At 40.3% G+C, this 19,942-nt stretch overlaps 1 protein-coding gene across 2 annotated transcripts in view; it reads left to right on the top strand.

Moving 5' to 3' along the window:
- LOC124787968 overlaps positions 1 to 14,404 on the top strand; it is a 110,087-nt gene extending 95,683 nt beyond the window's left edge. Inside the window, exons 6-8 of one of the 2 annotated variants that reach the window (XM_047254974.1) lie at positions 8,573 to 8,681; positions 12,432 to 12,617; positions 14,183 to 14,397. In XM_047254974.1, coding sequence (XP_047110930.1) covers positions 8,573 to 8,681; positions 12,432 to 12,571 — 249 coding nt within the window. In that variant the 3' untranslated portion in view covers positions 12,572 to 12,617; positions 14,183 to 14,397. Of the gene's footprint in view, positions 1 to 8,572; positions 8,682 to 12,431 lie in introns of both variants that reach the window. The other variant, XM_047254973.1, reaches the window with a different exon arrangement.
- Positions 14,405 to 19,942: the final 5,538 nt, after the last annotated feature.

Here is a 19,942-nt window from a genome sequence, read left to right on the forward strand (position 1 = left end):
CAACTGCTGGTTAATAAGTTCCTCCAGAATTGGTTGCAAATACGAATGATTTGTGATATAACGGTACTTCATTCCCTTTTGAAATTCTGTATTACGTAACAGTTGTCACAGGCAATAGACCTCGACGAAAAAACAAATCTTCAAATTACACCAATAGCAGATCCATCAGTGTTTGCTCTAATGCCTTTGGATACGCCACATCCTTATGTGATGCAGTCTTAGCAGCATCCTGTAGCTGTTTATAGCTTACATCTGATGTGCAGCATTCCTCCTCCTCTGGAATGTCCCATCTCACTATCAACTTCCTCTTGGTCAACTTTACTTCTTCAGTGCTAAAATTGCCAACATTGATGGGTACTACCCTCCCACTGTTATTCTTCCATATGCATATGATATTTCTTTTAATCAAACAACTTGCTGAATCTAATACATCGTCTTCTTCCAGTAGTTCCATTCAATCTGTATAGTGAGCAAGCAAGAAAGGAAACAAAAGAAAAATTTAGAGTAGGAATTAAAATCCATGGAGAAGAAATAAGAACTTTGAGGTTTGCCAAAGACATTGTAATTCTGTCAGAGACAGCAAAGGACCTGGAAGAGCAGTTGAATAGAATGGTCAGTGTCTTGAAAGGAGGATATAAGATGAACATCAACAAAAGCAAAATGAGGATAATGGAATGTAGCCGAATTACATCAGGTGTTGCTGAGGGAATTAGATTATGAAATGACACACTTAAAGTAGTAGATGAGTTTTGCTGTTTGGGGAACAAAATAACTGATGATGGTCGAAGTAGAGAGGATATAAAATGTAGACTGGCAATGGCAAGGAAAGCATTTCTGAAGAAGAGAAATTTGTTAACATTGAGTATAGATTTAAGTGTCAGGAAGTCTTTTCTGAAAGTATTTGTATGGATGTAGCCATGTATGGAAGTGAAACATGCGCGATAACTAGTTTAGACTAGAAGAGAATAGAAGCTTTCGAAATGTGGTGCTACAGAAGAATGTTGAAGATTAGATGGGTAGAGAATGTTGAAGATTAGATGGGTAGATTGTGTAACTAAAGGGGAGATATTGAATATTATTGGGGAGAAGAGGAATTTGTGACACAACTTGACTAGGAGAAGTGATCAGTTGGTAGGACATGGTCTGAGGCATCAAGGGATCATCAGTTTTGTACTGGAGGGAAGCGTGGAGGATAAAAATTGTAGAGGGAGACCAAGGCATGAATACACTTAACAGATTCAGAAAGATGTAAGTTTCAGTAGTTATTCGGAGATGAAGAAGCTTGCACAGGATAGAGTAGCAAGGAGAGCTGCATCAAACCAGTGTCAACAACAACAACAACATTGACTGGTAAGTTTGGCTCCACACTCACCCAAAACGACTTCCCACTGCCACTTGGCTCACAATCAAGCAAATTAAGCCTTAATGTATTTGTACACTGTTTAATTGAATTGCCCACTACAATGGAGACAGATCTAAATTGGTTGAGGGATTTCTGTGGCAAGAAAGTCTTCCCACTAAGTTCCACTACTTGTTGCCAAAGATAAATTATAGTGTGATTTTGATGCAAGACGTCCAATCCTATCATCATGCTGTAGTTCTCACTTACATGAGGCACTACCTCCATGCACTGCCTAGATCCGTCTGCCTCCAACGAAAAATATATTTCCATTGGTCTCAGTGACCTTATGTTGTTGTCCGTCACCCTATGCAATTTGTAGTGTGGTGGGTTCCATCGCTTCCGACGCACTAGGTCCCTACTGGCTACTGACATATGCACCCCTGTGTATGATAACTTTTACTTCCTTCCCTTCACTATACCCATTATTGCACATTCAGCCTGTGCATACGTAATTGTTGCTTGCGTTTAACGGCTGCTTGCTTCTTCTGTGTCCACCCCTACTACCTTTCCTATAATGCTGTCAATGAGACGTATCACAGCTATTCCACTGAGGCTGGAGGCACTGCTTCTGCAGATGTCCTGTTCACCCTCAATTGTAACACATCATATTTGCAGAGAATACATCATGCCTGTCCCTCGCACCCATTGACATATCAGTTTCCTCATTGCGTGACAATGCTCGGCTTAAAGCCCAGAGAGCTCGTCCATGGAAAACTGACTAGCTGCAGCCATGCAGCGGCCTAATGTTAAGGCACCAGGCTACGACGAGATCTATTTTTGAGCACAAGACCCTGTGGATGCAAGTAGGTCCGCACCAACTGTGCCTTCTTGGAGCAATTATGCTGCCGCCTGTTGGCGAGGTGTGCACTCAGAATGTCATGGTTATGTTCATCATTGTAGTCTGTGGGTCATTGGGCACATGCCACATGTGGCACAATGCTATTATGCTGTAGGTCTATGAGCCCCATCATAGCATTCCCACATTAGAAAAGAGATGGTGACACATCTCGGTGTCTCAGAAGGTGGTAGTACCACTGCTGGTGTCCTGGGGAAGCTGAGAACCCAGGAGGCCGTTGTCAACATCAATGGAAGTGGACGCATGGCCTGCCGGAAGGCTGTGATGCCAGGTCCTGTGGCCAGCAAGCCCTGCAAGTGAGACCGCTAGAGGTCATAGTCATCACTCCTGGGCATTGATAACTGTGTGAATGCTGGTGGGGAATGGGAAGGTGGTGGGCTGGATGACAGATACTGCCAACCATGGAGTTTTTCAGCCAGGCTGTATCCATCCTGTGGAGAGGAGCAATGGGAGGCAAGAAGTAAACTGAGTTGCTTCGAGATGGTGCAACTTCGCCAGTTCAATCTTAAAAGTGTGAGTGAACATCCTTGCTAGTCATTGAAAATGGGGTGGAACAGTGCTTTACATACCAAAACTATGCCCATTTCCCGCACAAAAACTGCAAAATTCTGCTGACATGAACTGAGGGCTGTTATCCATCACAGTTGTTTCTGGAAGCCCTCCAGTTGAGAAGATGCAAGATAAATCCTGGATGGTCTTTGTTGATGACATTGGGTGCATTCATGAAACTTTTGGAAAACTGCTGCTGCATCTTATGATCAATGACTAGTAACCCAGAAAGGCCCTGCGAAATTAGGATAAGTACGAGACCACAAGGATGTTACGTCAGGCCAAGAAAAATACTGAGAGGCTGGTGCTGCCTGCCTGCTTTGGTGTGTCGTGTACACTGTAACCATGTGGTCTATATCAGTGCCCTCCAGAAGACATGTTGGCGGGCTATCTGTTTGGTGAGGACCGTATCCTAATGACCTTCCTGAAGTACTGGCCAGATGCAGTGTTGGAGTGCTTGCAGATTGAGCACTCTGGCATGTCGTTTATCTGCTTGGAACCAGAGAATGCCTTTGAGAGCAGACAGTTCACGTTGCAGGTAGCAATAGGCCCCAGCGTCCAGATGTTCAAGGGTTTTGGATTTGCTAGCCAAACATTCTTCACAAATTGCATGACTTCATGGAGGACTGGGTCCTCTGGCAGCTGTCAGGTGATGACTGTAGTATCCATGGGTAAGCTGGCCACCACTGCCTCATCATGGAGGACTGGGTCCTCTGGCAATTGTCAAGCAATGACTGCAGTATCCATGGGTAAGCTGGCCACCACTGCCTCAGGCTCTGTGTCAGCATGAAAGCTGACTTCAGCAGCCCCATCAATCTTGGGGTCTTGTCCCACTGGTAGACGTTATAAGATATCCATGTTGACATGTTGCACTGTGCACTAATAAGGGATGTCGTAGTGAAACCCTGACAGGGACAATGACCATATCTGCAGGCATCGGGTGCTCCTAGTCGAAATATTAGAATGAATGTTGAACAGTGGTAATAAGGCTAATGATCCATTAACAGGATAAATCACTGTCCATAACATAATCAAGAATTTCTTCAAGGCAAAAATGGTAGCTAAGCCTTTCTTTTTTATTTGTCTGTAATTTCACTGTGCCTTCATTAATATCCTGGAAACAAACACAACTGGGACTTCAGCTCTGTTGACTTTGTGAGAAAGAATGGCTCCCAAGCTGTAGTCGGATGCATCTGTGATCACTATCAGGGGCTTGGACAGGCCATATGCCATGAGGCACATTGAGCGGAGTAGAGCCTGTGTAATGTCTCGAAAAGACTTATGCAGATGAAAGACCATTGCCTCTCAACATTCTTGTGAAGAAGCTGATGTAGTGGTTTGGCTGTAGCTGCTGTCTGAGAGGAACAGATTTTCTGTAATGATTCAGTTGACCTAACATGGATTTGAGTTGTTTGGCGTCTCTGAGGGCCCCAGCCGGTAGGTTTTGTACAGCATTGACATGATGCAGGGTGATGCGTATGACTTACGCACTGAAAACATGTCTCAGATAATCTATTTGCAGCATGAAGAAACAGCCTTTTTCCATATTGCACTTCCAATCAGCCCACTGGAGAACACTGAACAAGTAGTCCAAATTGATTACTAGATCCTGTTCATTTTTACCAGTGACAAAGATATATTCCAAATAATTTACTATCCCTGGAATATCCCGTGTGAGGTGTTCCAAACAGCAATAGAATATGGCTGGTGTTGTGGCAGTGCCTAAGAGCATGTTGTTATACTGAAAAAGACAAGGACCAAATGGAGTGTTGATCATCAGGATGCTTTTGGAGGCTTTGTCCAAGAGGAGCTGCAAATAAGCAATAGAAAAAGGTTGTAGTGTAGGGGAGCCCAGATGGCAATGCAGCTTCAATCGACAGAAGTGGTGGAAGATCCAGTATTAATTTGAAAAACAACTAGAATGGCTTGATTGCCACTTCCAGTGTTAATAACCTATTGGAGATAGAAGGGAGGCCTGGACATGGAGAACATCTGGACCATAGATCCAGTCAGTGTTGCCCAAATCACAATCCCTGGAGTCCACAATCAACATCCTATCTTTATGGACGACCGGCATACTTCAGTGTTGTGTCCTTTCTTCCCACAGTCTGTCCACTCTGTCCTATGAAAGTAGCACTGCTGCTTCTGACATATTTCAAAACACTTACCGCATGAAGGTAATTGCTGCATGTGCTGTCCACCCAGGAGGTGATCTGGAGAGTTTGGTGGGTGGCAGGCACTTGCAGTGAGTCCTGCAGAGCTACTGAGGACCAGATGTACTGTTTAAATGCCTGGATGAGGGGAAGACATGTAGCTAAAGATGGGTCATTGAGCTTTAAGAGGTCATTGTGGAGTCCTTTATCTGTAGAGTGGACCAGGATAATTTCCCTAACCACATAAGACTGTTTGCACTGAGGATTAGAACATTGGAAACTGCAGTCCCTAGAAAGACCTCATAAGTGGGCCGTCCACTCCCAGTACAACTGCTGTTTTGTTAGAGGCAGCTGTCCGCCCCGATAACTGAGTGGTCAGTGTGACGGATTGCCGTCCTGCGGGCCCGGGTTCAATTCCAGGCTGGGCCGGGGAATTTTCTCCACTCAGGGACTGGGTGTTGTGTTGTCTTCATCATCATTTCATCCCCATCCAGCACGCAGATCGCTCAATATGGCGTTGAATGTATAAGACCTGCACCACAGCGACCAGACCTGCCCTGCAAGGGGCCTTCCGGCCAATGACGCCAAATGCTCATTTCAATTTTCCATTTCCAGTGGCAGCTAAAAAACTTGGAACAGGTGGCTGCCACATGCTCTTGGAAATCAAAGTATTCCAACAAACAGGAGTTTAAGCATCCATGAAGCAAAGCATGAGGTTCGACCTCATGATTGAGCTGTTCCAAGAAGCAATAGATTTCTGCTTCTGCGAGGACAGTTACAGTAACCCATGCCAATTTCAAATGCAGAGAAACTAAAGCTCAGGTAGACAATGAAAAGGGAGTTTATTGAAACAAACATAAACCTTCAGTTATCCTCCTTTGGAGCATAATTACCCAACAATAAGTCTGTGTCTGTGAAGTTAGTGAAATGCTTAAGTCCGGTGGTCGGTCATCCAGGGAAAACTGAATCACAATTAGTTGAGTCAAAGTATGATTAATGAGCAACTTAGTGTCTTTAATTACAAGACATAATGTCATACCAAAATATCAAAGACCCCGGGGACAACTGTGGGTGGTTCCACGAAGTGTCGAAGGCAAAGATTCCAGGCAGGTAGACTGGCATCAGATTACAGGTCACAGAATCAGTGGTTGGTGTAAAGCTAAGAGAGCTCACTGTGGAGGCCTGAATAGCCATAGCCATGCGCCAGCCTAAATAGTGTTGAGGCACCAGGGTATGGTGAGACATATTTTCAAGCACGTCGTCCTGTGGAAGCAAGTAGGTCCGCGCTAATTGCACCTTCTTGGAGCGATGCTGCTTCCGCCTGTCAGTGAGGTGTGTGCTCAGAACTGCAGTGTCAGTGTTCACCATTGTAGCGCTCCAACTTTTGGCGTAGACCACCTGTGGTCCAGCACTGTTAATGCTGGAGGGCTCTGGTCCCCAACAGAGCAGTCATAGTCTACACTTCCGACTTCTTGCCTGATGAGCCTGTTTGTTTCTAACATTGAATCTGTTTTTACTCCTCATCTTACAAATCTGTGATCATTTGTAATTTGAAAGTGATTCAGGACTGTTACAAGCTTTACAGTTCCTTTATGTACTATACATAAATGCCATAAGAGATTGAGCAAGTGGTTAGATAATAAAGATAATTCTCATTTGTTGTTCCATCTCAGTTGCACATTTTTAATTATATTACATGGTTCGATCACTGTGAATCATCTTCAAATCTAAGTAGTTACATCAGCAATCTGTCTTGTCTACTCAGAACCACATAGACTTGTTTAGCAGTCTTTTTGTTGTGCATGTCTATGACTCAACATCTCCACTATATAGTGAATAGCAATCAATCCTTTTCATAATATTGTCTTTCTGTAACTGTTCATAGAGATCTTCTACCTCTTCATCAGAATGTGAGTGTATTGTAATGATTTGTGTGTTGTAATGATTTACATGTAAGAAGGCAGCAGCCTGATGTGCGCTTGGCTCGGAGAGAGATGGAGAATACTTTGCAGTGTTGCAAGTTTGTTCTCTATTTGTGTCCTTTGACTCACTCTCCAGCCATTGCCTATCGTGGTAGCTGACAACACCAGGATAATCGCTACATCAGAGCAATGTTTCTGCTTCTGTCTCTCCCTAGTAGAATTTATATACTCAGGAAAACTATTGTTTTCATTTCTTAATGTAATATTTTTTGTAATTGTTTAATGCCACCCATAATGAACACTGTAGTGGCTAAGTGACCTCACCACACCTAAACTAATGTGAAAATAAATGCTAAATGTTCCATATGCACACCAGAGTGTGTCCTATAGACAGATGTGGTAGAACAACACTCTTCTCTGGAGCATCATGTGGTGCACTTCTACTTGCACTGTGCATCATCCAACCAACCACCACTGTGGTGTGTTGATATGAATGATTTCCATGGAGTACCTTTTCTTTATTTTTGAAACCAGTCTTTCTGTTCTGTCTAAGAATCCTTCAGTATCTACTAACATATATTAAGATCCAACAGTTCTGTAATTAATCATCACTAAATAAAAAGTATTTGAAGCCTTTCCATTTTGATTGTCATTGTTGGTATCTACTTCACCAAATGTCATGTAGCAGAGGTGACTGTGTGTGCCCCCTTGCCTGAAGCCTATGCTTGAGTACCCTCTGTCCACTACTCTCAATATTCTTTCAGTTGGTCTAGAGTATCAGCTTTCAGAAGCTCGCACTTGTCGGTAGGGGCTGTGGCAACCTCACCCGTTGTACTTGGATGTTACATGTTAAGAACGCAAAACATTGGTGGAACTATGCTCACAAGAGTTTTGGCCTAGACATGCTTATGAATCTCAGAGCTTCGAATCAGCATAACCAGATAAACTCAAGTGGGAATTTAGGAAAAAATTGAGTACTTTTTGTACGGATTCTCCCCAGGACAAACTGTGTGTTAATTGTGGTTTGTGAAGATTTGCTCCCTAGGTCAACAGAAATTCATTGTATGGATAATTCAGCATGTAATAATGACTGTATTACAAAAAGGGATAGATTGCTACTCACCATGTAGAGGAGATGATGTTTCACAGAAAGGTACAACAAAAAGGACCGCTATACATTCAAGCTTTCAGCCAAAAGCCCTTCCTCTAAAGTAGAAAATGTACACACATTCACACAAGCAAAATGCACACACATATAGCCACTGTCTTTGGCTGCTGAGGTCTTAATGGCCAGAGACAGTGTTCATGTGTGGTGTGTGATTTGTACTTCATTGAATGTGTGTGTGCTTTCTACTTTAGAATAAGGCCTTCTGGCTGAAAACTCAAATGTATAGCAGTCTTTCTGTTGTGCCTGTTTTAAATTAATTGTATTGTATTATCAGTCCACAGTGCCCTTATTGGTTTGTATTGCCAAAACCAGTATTGTTATTCCTTCATTTTCTGGCAAAATTTACAAAAAGAAAGAATGAAAATTTTTGGTACAAATAATATATTAGTTACAGTTGTTCTACCTCTTATCTGGGCCTGTCACATTACTTTTTCAGGATTTTTTAACTTCTCCCTGGTGTATTATCAGTCAGTCATATACCAACAAAATACTGGTAGTCTTTGAAGCTGCATTTTGTTACAGGAAGTCGAGGTCGATGAAATGGCAGATAAACATGTTGAACGTGTTTACTGTGGACACTTGCTGCATTTGCAGTGCCTGGTTTCCTACATGAAAACTCCTCCCTTTGAAGGTAGGTTTTGCTATTGCTTTATGTACCACGTTCTTAGTAGCAAAGATTGAGTTAACTTTAATGTGGGTGTAAATTAAATTTTCCTAGATACATAAGAACTTCATTCAGTTTCCTGTCTGATATAATAACAGCAGGCTTTTGTCTGTAGGAAAGGAAATACCCAGTCATTTCCTGGTATGTTCTGTTGCTAAATTTTCATGATTTCTCATTATCGCCTATTTTTATATTGTTAACTGATTTTTTAATATAACATAGAATGTATTTTTGAAATGAAAAGTGCTGTACATACATTGTAGGATGACTTCCTACCCACATACATTGGTACCGGGAGTGGGGAATAGTAGCCCTTGCCAAAATGATCAACCTGACAGCTGCTAAACTGAGTACAGTAATATATTGTAGATGAATCACTAAAGGAGAAATTAGGTTGTAATTGAATAACGAAACATTATAAAATTGCAAACTTATAATTTTTTACAAAGTTGTAAGTGCTCTTTGCCCTACTTACAGTGAGCGTGAAAGTAGTTATGGTATAAGCAACAGATTATTACTTGTACATGAAACAAACTTGAAACATGAAACAAAATGCTAACTGAACATTACTGTTGACAAGTGTTCATTGATGGTCCCTTCTCCATCATTTAACACAGTTATACAATCCTCTCAAGTCTGCATTGCACTGCTTCGATACCATTCACTCATGCAGCAGCACTAGCACATCGTTGGTGTCCCTCAGTGGCTGCCAATCCCCATCTTGTCATTAGCTTATGTAACCTTTAGTATGTCCTTTAAATTAACAATATGCCATTCTGCCTTACTTCCACCACAGCAGTCATTATTTATTTATGTTATTTATGAATGTTACTCGCAAATTATATAATTTCGTTATTTCTGTTTGTAGACAAAACTTCTAGATTGGCAAAACAAGCAGAGAATCTATTCTTGTTTTGTCAAATAAAATCTGTTATAACTTCAAGTTGAACAAATGTATTTCAAGGAAGACGCAATACATGAAAGTCATAGATCAAGTAAACAGAGTAAGACGTGTGTACACTTTAACAGTCAAATTATAACTGAGTCCAAATCTAGCGGCTGCTGGCCGCTTAGGTGGTGCTGTTGCTGCATGGCTGGCAGACAGCGCTGCATGTAGAGGACGCACGTAACTGCGAGGTGGCTCTTTGAAAGATCCGTGAGTCACAACAAAATCATTCCTGTATTTTCACTTGAAAAGTCGAAGGATTATTCCAAATATGGTTCTATTCCCTAATCTGGAAACAATGAGTTAGCAATGAATCTCAAGAAATGTCACAATATTGACAATACCATAATGGAATAATTATCCTCAGTTTTTTAAAAAAATGATATCCCTTGTTGTAATAAAGTAATATATTCAAATTAGTTAAATACTACATACACAGAAGAGCAATTTCAAATTTCTTTTTTCGACTTCACACAAGATTTCATTCTTACATTTCATCCAGACATCTATATTTATTATCATAATTACTATAGAAATTTTTTATTCATAAATGTATCATATAGTTGAAGAGTAGGCAGCAGCCCAAATATCAAAAACAGCACAGACTTCTGGACCCCATGCTTGCCAAATACATGTTTACAAAAGAACTGTGAACCCCCCTGAAGTCTTTTTCTCAACTGTATTAACAGATACACACAATCATATGGCTTACCCTACACCTCTAATGGATTGCTGTAAGTACACAAATCAAAAAAAGTTTTGCATCACCCCGGTTCCCAGAACTCCTGAAGATAGACATTGACTGTGGATATGGTATCATAGACACAGTCCCTTTGACTGTTCAGAGATGTCACTAAACCCGCCCAAAGATGTAAACAACCATGAATGAATAGCACCTATGAGATGGAGAAGGTCCAACAGTAGATCAGTTCCAGTCATTCCACCAGGAAGGAGGTATACGGCTCATGTTGTCTGTAGTTCGACCATGCCTAGATGGTCAGTATCGCGATTCGATTGCGTCTGCATTGTTACTTTGTGCCAGGAAGGGTTCTCAACAAGGGAAGTGCGCAGGCATCTCAGAGTGAACCAAAGCGATGTTGTTTGGACATGCAGGAGATACAGAGAGCCAGGAAATGTAGATGACATGCCTTGCCCAGGACGCCCTAGGGCTACTACTGCAGTGGATCACCGCTACCTAAGGATTATGGCTCGTTGGAACCTGAACAGCAACGCCACGATGTTGAATAATGCTTTTTGTGCAGCCACAGGATGTCGTATTATGACTCAAACTATTTGCAGTAGGCTCCATGATGCGCAACTTTACTCCCGACGTCCATGGCGAGGTCCATCTTTGCAACCACGACACCATGCAGTGCGGTACAGATGGGCCCAACAACGTGCCGAATGGACCACTCAGGATTGGCATCACGTTCTCTTCACTGATGAGTGTCGTATAAGCCTTCAACCAGACAATCGTCGGAGACGTGTTTGGAGGCAACGGCGCCTTCCATGACCACCAGCGGCATATGTTGGCCCCACATAATTCCACCCCAAAACATCAGGGAACCTCCACCTTGCTTCACTCGCTAAACAGTTTGTCTAAGGCGTTTCCCTGGGGAAAATAGGACAAATATTGAGGAAACACCGAATAGGAATTGTCTTTTGCCCACCCAATAGAACACGAGCATTATTGGGAAGTGTCAAAGATGATCTCGGTTTGCAGAAGGCTGGCATATTCCAGATTCTGTGTCAGTGTGGGAAGACTTATATTGGACAGACAGTGCGCACCAACGAAGATTGTGCCGAGAACATCAAAGGTACACTTGGCTTAGGTACCCCAACAAGTCAGCGGTTGCAGAGCACTGTTTGTCCGAAAATGGACTACCAACATACCAGGGTCTTGGCACAGACATCTAAGTACTGGGACAGCGTCATTAGAGAGGCTATCGAAATTCGTACCAGGGACAGACTCATCAACCAAGATTATGGCTATAACCTCAGCAAGGCATGGGAATGATCATTGCGTCTAATTAAAAAGATGCTCAGCAAAGAAAACGAATGGGCAACCAGGGCGGAATAGGCAATTACACCGTCACCACAGATGCCGACGCCAGCGTCTCAGTGGCCGCTGACACGTGGCTGCAGGCGCGGACTGCAGAGAGAACACCTTGCAGGGGGAGGGGATTTAAGACGGCACACTGCTCTCAGGAGCTCAGTTTGTCAGCACACCTAATGATGGCAACACGTCTGATCGCCGAAATATTGTGCACATTTGACACTATGGACCGGCAGTACACCCGTGGACTGTTCGAGCAAATGGCCATCAAGTTGTATGGTTTCCCACCTTTTTGTCTTGTAATTGCTTTGTACGCTCATGAATTACCTTACTTTTTGAAATAGCTTCCTTACCAGTATTTTCAGGTCATCCAGATTTTCAGCGATTAATGCTACATCATCTGCAAAAGACAGTACATTCATTTTTATTCCTATATTAATCCCCTCCTCTGCTTCACTTGTTGCATCCAGTGCTTCCCGCATTATTACATTGAGCAAGAGTGATGGTGATGATCCATCTTCTTGTCCGACTCCTATTTTTATGTCAAAAACCTTGGAATATTCTCCATCCATTTCCACTATCTTTTTTGCACCTTCTAGTAATGTGATGGTTGTAGCATATTTATTTAAAATTTTTGGAAATTTTTTTAGGGAGGTTTTATATCTGTAATTTACATTTTTTTGCATTTTACCAAAGGATATGATTTGCTTTGCAGGGGGCAAAAAATGTCCAGCTTGCAAACAAAGAATTTACCATGACAAGTGGCGCCTGAGTGACAAACTGGCAGAGGATCGTTGGGCTCATCAGCAAGCAAGAGAAAGGGAGTTGCAGGAAGTTGCAGAGTTCCTTGAATAATGTCTGTTTCCTTGTGGAGCTCTGAGACTGAAACAACAAGAAATCAGTGAGGAACATATGTCTTAGTTTACTAAATTAGTGATTTATTGTTTTTGTTTGCTGGGAGAAACTTAATTGTGAAATAATTATCTGGATGTTATGTGGTAATTTGCATGATGCAAATATTGGCTGTCTTTGAATATCATGTAGAAGAAAATAACATCCACCCAGGGTATCCCATTATTACATTAACTAATATCCTCTATAATAATATATTATCACTTGAATTGTGTTAGTAGACATGTCTGCTGGTTTGCATCAAGACAATTTGCAATTGTGTCCTGTACCACAGAGTTTATATTTATGGTAAGCAATGTGCAGTAAATCAAGTCATATTAATATATTTTTGATGTATGTCCTACATTTATCTGAGACGGTGCTTGAAATCACAGCATTAGCAGATTATTTTGTGTCAAGCAAATTGAATGTAACAAAAATACTATAAGTGTTTTGCGCAATTGTTTGTGATCAGTGTTCAGACTCGCATGCAAGTTATTTTATGAACTGATTATTGATTATGAGTTTTACTTTCAACATTGTGACAATTTAAAAAGTGCAGCTGCTGGCAAGAAATGTAATGATTGTAAACAGAGTACTCCCTGTTCAAGAAAGTACAAATTGAAGTCTCTAAAACTTGTGTTGGAAGGGAGTTGAAAATATGAAAGAATTCATTGTAGGAGAGATTTATGTAGAACATATGATTCATATAGTAAATGATAGTTCATAAATGTACTGTTACTGTACATTTTGTACATTCTGAGAGCTATTTGTAATAGCTATATAAGATTTTGTAATCAGATTTCATTGGCTCATTAAAGTTGTGTTCTTCTATCTAAGAACACATAAGACTACACTCTTTACTTCAATGAAGCCTTACTATCAAACACTGGAAATACAGAAAAAATCCAATTTACTGACACTGGTCCCCAATGAAGAAAGCAGACTGAAAATTAATTGACAGTTACAGAAAGTATATCCTCTTTCTGGCACCTGTCATAAGTCCTATAGTGCTTTTGTATTTCAACTTTTTTCCTTATTTTTAACTCTTTTGGGTATTAATAATACCTATCACTGCACTGTTTCTAGTTTGTCACTGTAATTGTATTACTACACAGAGTAGTACATATGCTTTCACAGCAATGCATTGAAGGATACATTTCCAAGTTGATTGCACAGCTGTTTTGTTTGTTATGAAATTGATATTCACGAGAAAAAGATATGTTTTAATTTGTTTCTGTTACTATAATATAAATATATAAACATGTAGTTATGTGCACAAAGTGAGCAAATCAGACTTCACTTTGGGAGATATCTGCAGCAAAGTTGTAAAATTATAATGTTGTAGCTATACTTCTGAAATGTTTTTTATATCAATATTTTATGTTGGTACTCATGAAATATGTATTTTGGCATAGAAAAGTATGGAAAAGGTAATTCCTTGGTTGTCATTAGTCAAAGATTGTTAAAATGTCCATTATTTCGTCCACACTGTACTAACATAACTAAGATTATGATGTAAGCATGTGTATTGAAAAACATCAATATTGAGAATGCCACTTATTTTTATTTCAGAAATTAATCTCATTAAGCTGTCCATCACAGAACACTTGAAAATGATCCTATCTAAAAGCAGGACTGCACTTGAAACAACCAACCTTACTGCTGTGTAAATCATTAAGTAATTCAAGATGTACATGACTGATGTAAATTACGCTTCCGATTACTATGTTGTTTTGATATCAGCATTTTTAACCTGTATACATCATTATGTATTTCAAAATAAATTTCTGTCTTACTAATAACTGCACAGATTATCGTTATTTTGATAGTTTAGCAGGTGAACTGATTCTCAGTTGTGTCTTAAAAATTTGAATGTGACAATATTACTGATTTTCTTGTTGTACCAAAAACTGTGGGGGAATAGCCTGGCCTATGCATATGTCAACATAAGGGGCTAAGAGTATTGCAGTAGGCACATAGAAACACTAAACTGTTGAACTGAATGCTGTGACCATGACAGCTGACTTTTATAAGAGCAAGTAAATTAATAACTACTTTTATTTGGTGGAGGTTTCATTTTTTTTGCTGTCACTGAATGTACACTAGAATCGTGGCCTTTTTGAACATTCTTCCAGTAGTCAAACAGAAGAACAGAGAAAATGTGTAGTTGTGGGTATAAAATCAATCAGTTAAGATCCGTACTGGATAAATAGAAGAGGCTGGAAGAGGCACAAATGAAATACATTTGCACTGTTTTGTTGTCGTTGTTGTCGTCATCGTCGTCGTCCATATCATCATCATCCATTCTGATCCATTGCATACTTCAGTAGTATGTCGGACATAATAAAAGTAAAAATTGTGAAAAACTGTGTTTTATAAACAGTTATCACACACACACACACACACACACACACACAGTGTGTTCTAGACTGAGATATGTGAATATTACAGGTGCTGCATGTGTTGTGGCTATGGACATGTTTATTTTGCCATAGTTCCCTGGTTTTGTTTAAAAGATATCCATCTCCAAAGAGGATAGATTTATATATGTAAAGATTTTGCAGGCTCATTTTTTCCAGCTAAATGAAGTTGAGGTCTACATATTTGAAGTTTCTTAAGTTGCAAATATCTCTGACAGCTTTTTTCTGTATGCTGAAGACTTTTTTTGCCCAAAGATGTAGCCCATACTGAAGTAATGAACTGAAGTATCGCATAATTTATCAGACTCATTGCTGACCCGCTTGCACGTTACTTCCACATAAAGAGTGTAAAAAGCTTTTGGAAGCTTTGTTTCGACAGCTTTCACATGACAATCCCATTTTAAATTTCTTGTAAACATATTCAGTAACTGATTTCAGTAATGTATTGTTAAGACAAGGCACTTTATGAAATTCTCATAAAAGTCGGCAAAGTCAGAATTCATGAAAATAATTTTCCTCTTTTTTTTTTTTTTTGAGGATGAACTGGGCTCACATAACAATTTCAATTCCTCTTCTTTCTTTGTTGTTTCCTATCTTTTCCTTTCCCCTATGTATGTTGTCACTGATTTCTTATTCATATGCCTTGAAAGACTTCTGAATTTAGTTAATTTATTCTCAGAAATGTTTCTCTATTCCTGTGATTTGTTTCTTTCTAGTTGTTTTCGTCTTTCTGTAATTCATGCTATTGTTGCTTCATTTTTTCAGAGCTACAGTGATATTTATATTAGTAGCCTGTTCTCTAGTGATGGGAATAACTGAATGAAGACAATCAATTCAGTCAGTTGTTGTAAAACAGTTAACTAATTCAGTTGTAGTTTTACATACCAGTTGAGTTATGCATTAATTCTTTTGATTGGAACTAGTCTATGTGAACAATTGAAGGAAAGAAATCGATTCAGTTGATTGCAGTTTTACGTATCAGTTGCACTATTCATTCATTCATATGAATGATACCAGTGTGCAGGAGTGACCTAATGAGAACAATAGATTCAGTTGGTTGTAGTTTTACATGTCAGTTGGATTATTATTTTTCATTTCTTTCGAGTCAAACCAGTTTGTCTCAGGCCAGCCGAGATGCTGAAGTTGGTGGTTGTGTGTGCATGAGGTGTGCTTGCTTGTGTGTGTGGATGGTGTACGTTTCTTCTTTGCTGATGAAGGCTGTGACTGAAGGCTTTACGTAAGTGTCTTTTAATTGTGCGAGTTTGCAACTTAATATGTCGTCTTTATGGTAAGTAGCTTTTCCTACATTGTTGATATTCCTACCTGGGGTTTGTGTTGTTCCATTTGAATCTTAGCCTTTAAACACTTATTCAGCCATTTATTTGTATGGAAGGTAAATATATTGTGCAGAAAATTATGTTACGGGCTACTCATGTACAAATCATACCCATGAACACAAACCTGTTTACATTTTACAGCTTTTGAAAAGTAGCAGCTATAGTATACATGAATTTGAAGATTTACTGTCCACATTTACATTTTTAAAAATTATGATGATGTTGCTGCAATAATAATAATAATAATAATAAAGAATTACCATGAGTATCGCTGCAGCCAAATAAAAATTATCAATTCACATATTCGTACTTCAATTTCACAGTTAAGCCTATCTCTGACCATCACTGTAGACAGTCTGCAATCACATTTGCACCTCCCTGGACTGCTGAGAGTGATAGTTGGAGCCACCTGAACACCGACGTATCCAGTTATGAGTGGAAATATTCGAGCTTTTTGGCATTGTTGATTGTACTCTTTTATAGCCTGCCATCACTGTTATTGTCACTCCGATATTTGCTTTTTATTGAGTGCCAGTAAGTAGTTTTACTTGAGTTTTTCATCCATGTTTATGAATAGGCATTTACATACTAGTGAACTTTGTATCTGGATCAAAGTGCCAAATACTCGGTCACATGGGAATGGAAGAAATATGACTGGATAAAAAGTTGTCCACATGATAAATTCAGTGAGAGGTGGAATGAGGAGATGATAGTAGAAGACTGGAATAAATACATCCTTGGGCAGTGCTAGGTACTCAGCTATATACAGGATGATTCAGGAGAAATGTCGTGTAATTAGTGAGGTGACTCTGCATGTGAAAGTTTATCGAAAAAGACCTATTAACATGTGTCGGATTTTTTGATCATTACAGAACTAGAGCGGGTTGAAGACTACATGCATCATGAATGATTATGGAGGCAAGTGTGAATATTACTTACCGAAATGATGTGTAGGCACTGTGGTGGACAGAATAATGGTGAGACAAATGATTGATTCATACTACAAGAGATGTTCAAAAAGTCCCCACCTATCTCAATGCACTTGTCAACATGCTGGAGAGTGTTTTGTGTTGCACATCGAACATCACCTCGGCGGGCTTTAATGCGGGCAGCAAATTGGTGATGCTACTGCCAAGTTCTTCATGTTATCCACCTTCGTAGCGTACACATCCCCATTTAACCAGCCCCATAGACAGAAGTCTAATGGGGTTTGGTCATGTTCTGGCAGGCCAGTTAATGGCTCTACCACGGCCAATCCACTATTGAGGAAATGTGTTATTCAGACCCTGAGATGTTTGTCCGGTACATTGAATCGGTGATCCATCATGTTGCGAATATATTGGCCATCATTGTTATAATGCTGTGTCTCCAAAAATGCTGATATATCTTCTATCAGGAAATGTGTGTGTGCTGTGGCTGTTGTGATTTGACAGGAACACAGGCCCTGTCACTAGGTCAGTGGTCATACCACACCAGAGGTTCACTGAGAACCTAACTTGGAATCTTGTTTCCCTAGTGTCATGTGGAGTCTCCTTTTCCCATGTGTGAGACTTGTGGTTGTCCATGATAACATTGCATGTCAGTGTAGCCTTATCTGTAAATAAAGTATACTGCAAGACGTCCCTGTGTACAGCCAACTGTTCACAAAATTTTTCTTTGCCTACTGAGTCACCTGGATGCACATGTTGTAAGGCTGCACATGGAATGAGTACAAGCCCTCAAATGCAATGTATGCTACACTTGCATTTGTGGAATATTGAGCTGATGGCTAATGTGCCGTATTCTTTGGTGGGACTCCATTGTACTATTGCAATAATATCTTTCCTTTCCACAACTGACTGGATGGCCTCCTGTTCTGATGTTACATGTACACTGGATAATGTTCCAGATTCATGTAATGCTGGAAATGCCCTGGGAAATACCCTGACGTAGGGGGTTCGTCAATCTAGGAAACTTGTCTAGTATTCTGTCACAGCCACACAGGCACTGCCATTACAGTGCCCACACACAAACAGCATGTCTGCATATTATGTGTGGGTGAAGATATGCAGCATGTTGGTATTCACAGACGTGATGGACTTTCTCAATTAAACATCACCCAAGCACAACACACACCAACCCACGATAGCACACTGGGTACACTTTCGGCTGTTGCCTTGGTGCGATGCCACGGTGCTGCCATCTGTTGGAGAACCACTACACCTCTTTTAAGGCCGATTCTGTCCACCACAGGGCCTACCCAGCATTTTGATAAGTGATACTCACACTTGGATTCATATTCATTCATGGATGTGTGTAACCTTCAATCTATTCCAGCTGCATAATTATCTAAAATCGAACACGTGTTCATAGGACTTTTTCACTTTATTTTTACATGTAGAGTCACCTCATAAATTATGTGACATTCCTCCTGACTCACCCTGTATGTAGAGATAGCTGAGTGCCTAGTGCTGTCCGGCTATTTATTTATTGCAGTCTTCTATTAGCCTATCTACTCCTTCCCCCTCTTCTTCTCCACCTCATATCTCTGTCCACCACTTCCACTTTCACCTTCTGTTGATCTCTTCCTGCCCTTCTTCTCCCCCCCCCCCCCTCCCCCTCTGTTTTCTTTGTCTGACTCCTCCTCTTTCCTGTTTTGGACCATCCCCTCCCCCTCTCTCTGTCCATCGCCGCCCCCCCCCCCCCCCAGTCTGTGTCCATCGCCTTCTCTCCCTCTGTACCTGTCCATTTCTTCCTCCCCCTTCTTTCTCCATCTTATCACCCACACCCCAATAAGAGGCTAGTTATTCTTAACCGCACAGTATTTCATTGCAGATCGTAACTAATATGTGTATGAAATTTTATTGAAATTGTTCCAGAGATTTAGGCTGAACTTTTTACATGTTGCTTTACCCATGCACATACAAGTTGTAGACATTTCACATGTATTTATCATATTTCACATATATTTGTACAAATATTTCACCTGTATCTGTAGCAAATTTCGCTCTGCAGTTTCGTTTTCACAAAGCTCAATGTTTATGATGTCGTAACTCCTGTACGATGTGTTGTACAGTGATATAATTTTGCAGGTACATCCAATGGTACATGTAGCTACCTTCTGTGATATGTGTTGAGAATAGAGTTAGTAGTAGAGAGATAACAAATTTAAACATCTATATGATGTGGCAGGTCTTCACGTATATCAATATTTGACGACATATACCCTGAACTATGTATCCTACAATGACAGATTATTGTAGGTCCCTTCAGTGAGATATGTGAATACAGTCTCCGAATAGAGTTAGTATCAAAGCGGTAATAAATTTAAATGTTATACACGATGCAGAAGTTTTTCATGCATTTCAGTGTTTATGACGTCATATCTCCTGAAATGGTGTAATGCAACAATATAGTTCTGCTGGTACATTCAGTGCATTATTTGAATACTGTCTGCTAAAGGTGTTGAGAATGCAGTTAGTAATAAAGAAGCAATAAATAAAACATCATACTTCACGTGGCAAGTTGTACTGCGTGAACAACGAAAACGTAGTAAGCTATAAAGTTTTTTCCTTTCATAATTTTGTGGGGATTGT

Source organism: Schistocerca piceifrons, chromosome 3, assembly GCF_021461385.2.
Source record: "Schistocerca piceifrons isolate TAMUIC-IGC-003096 chromosome 3, iqSchPice1.1, whole genome shotgun sequence".
Classification (NCBI taxonomy): Eukaryota; Metazoa; Arthropoda; class Insecta; order Orthoptera; family Acrididae; genus Schistocerca; species Schistocerca piceifrons.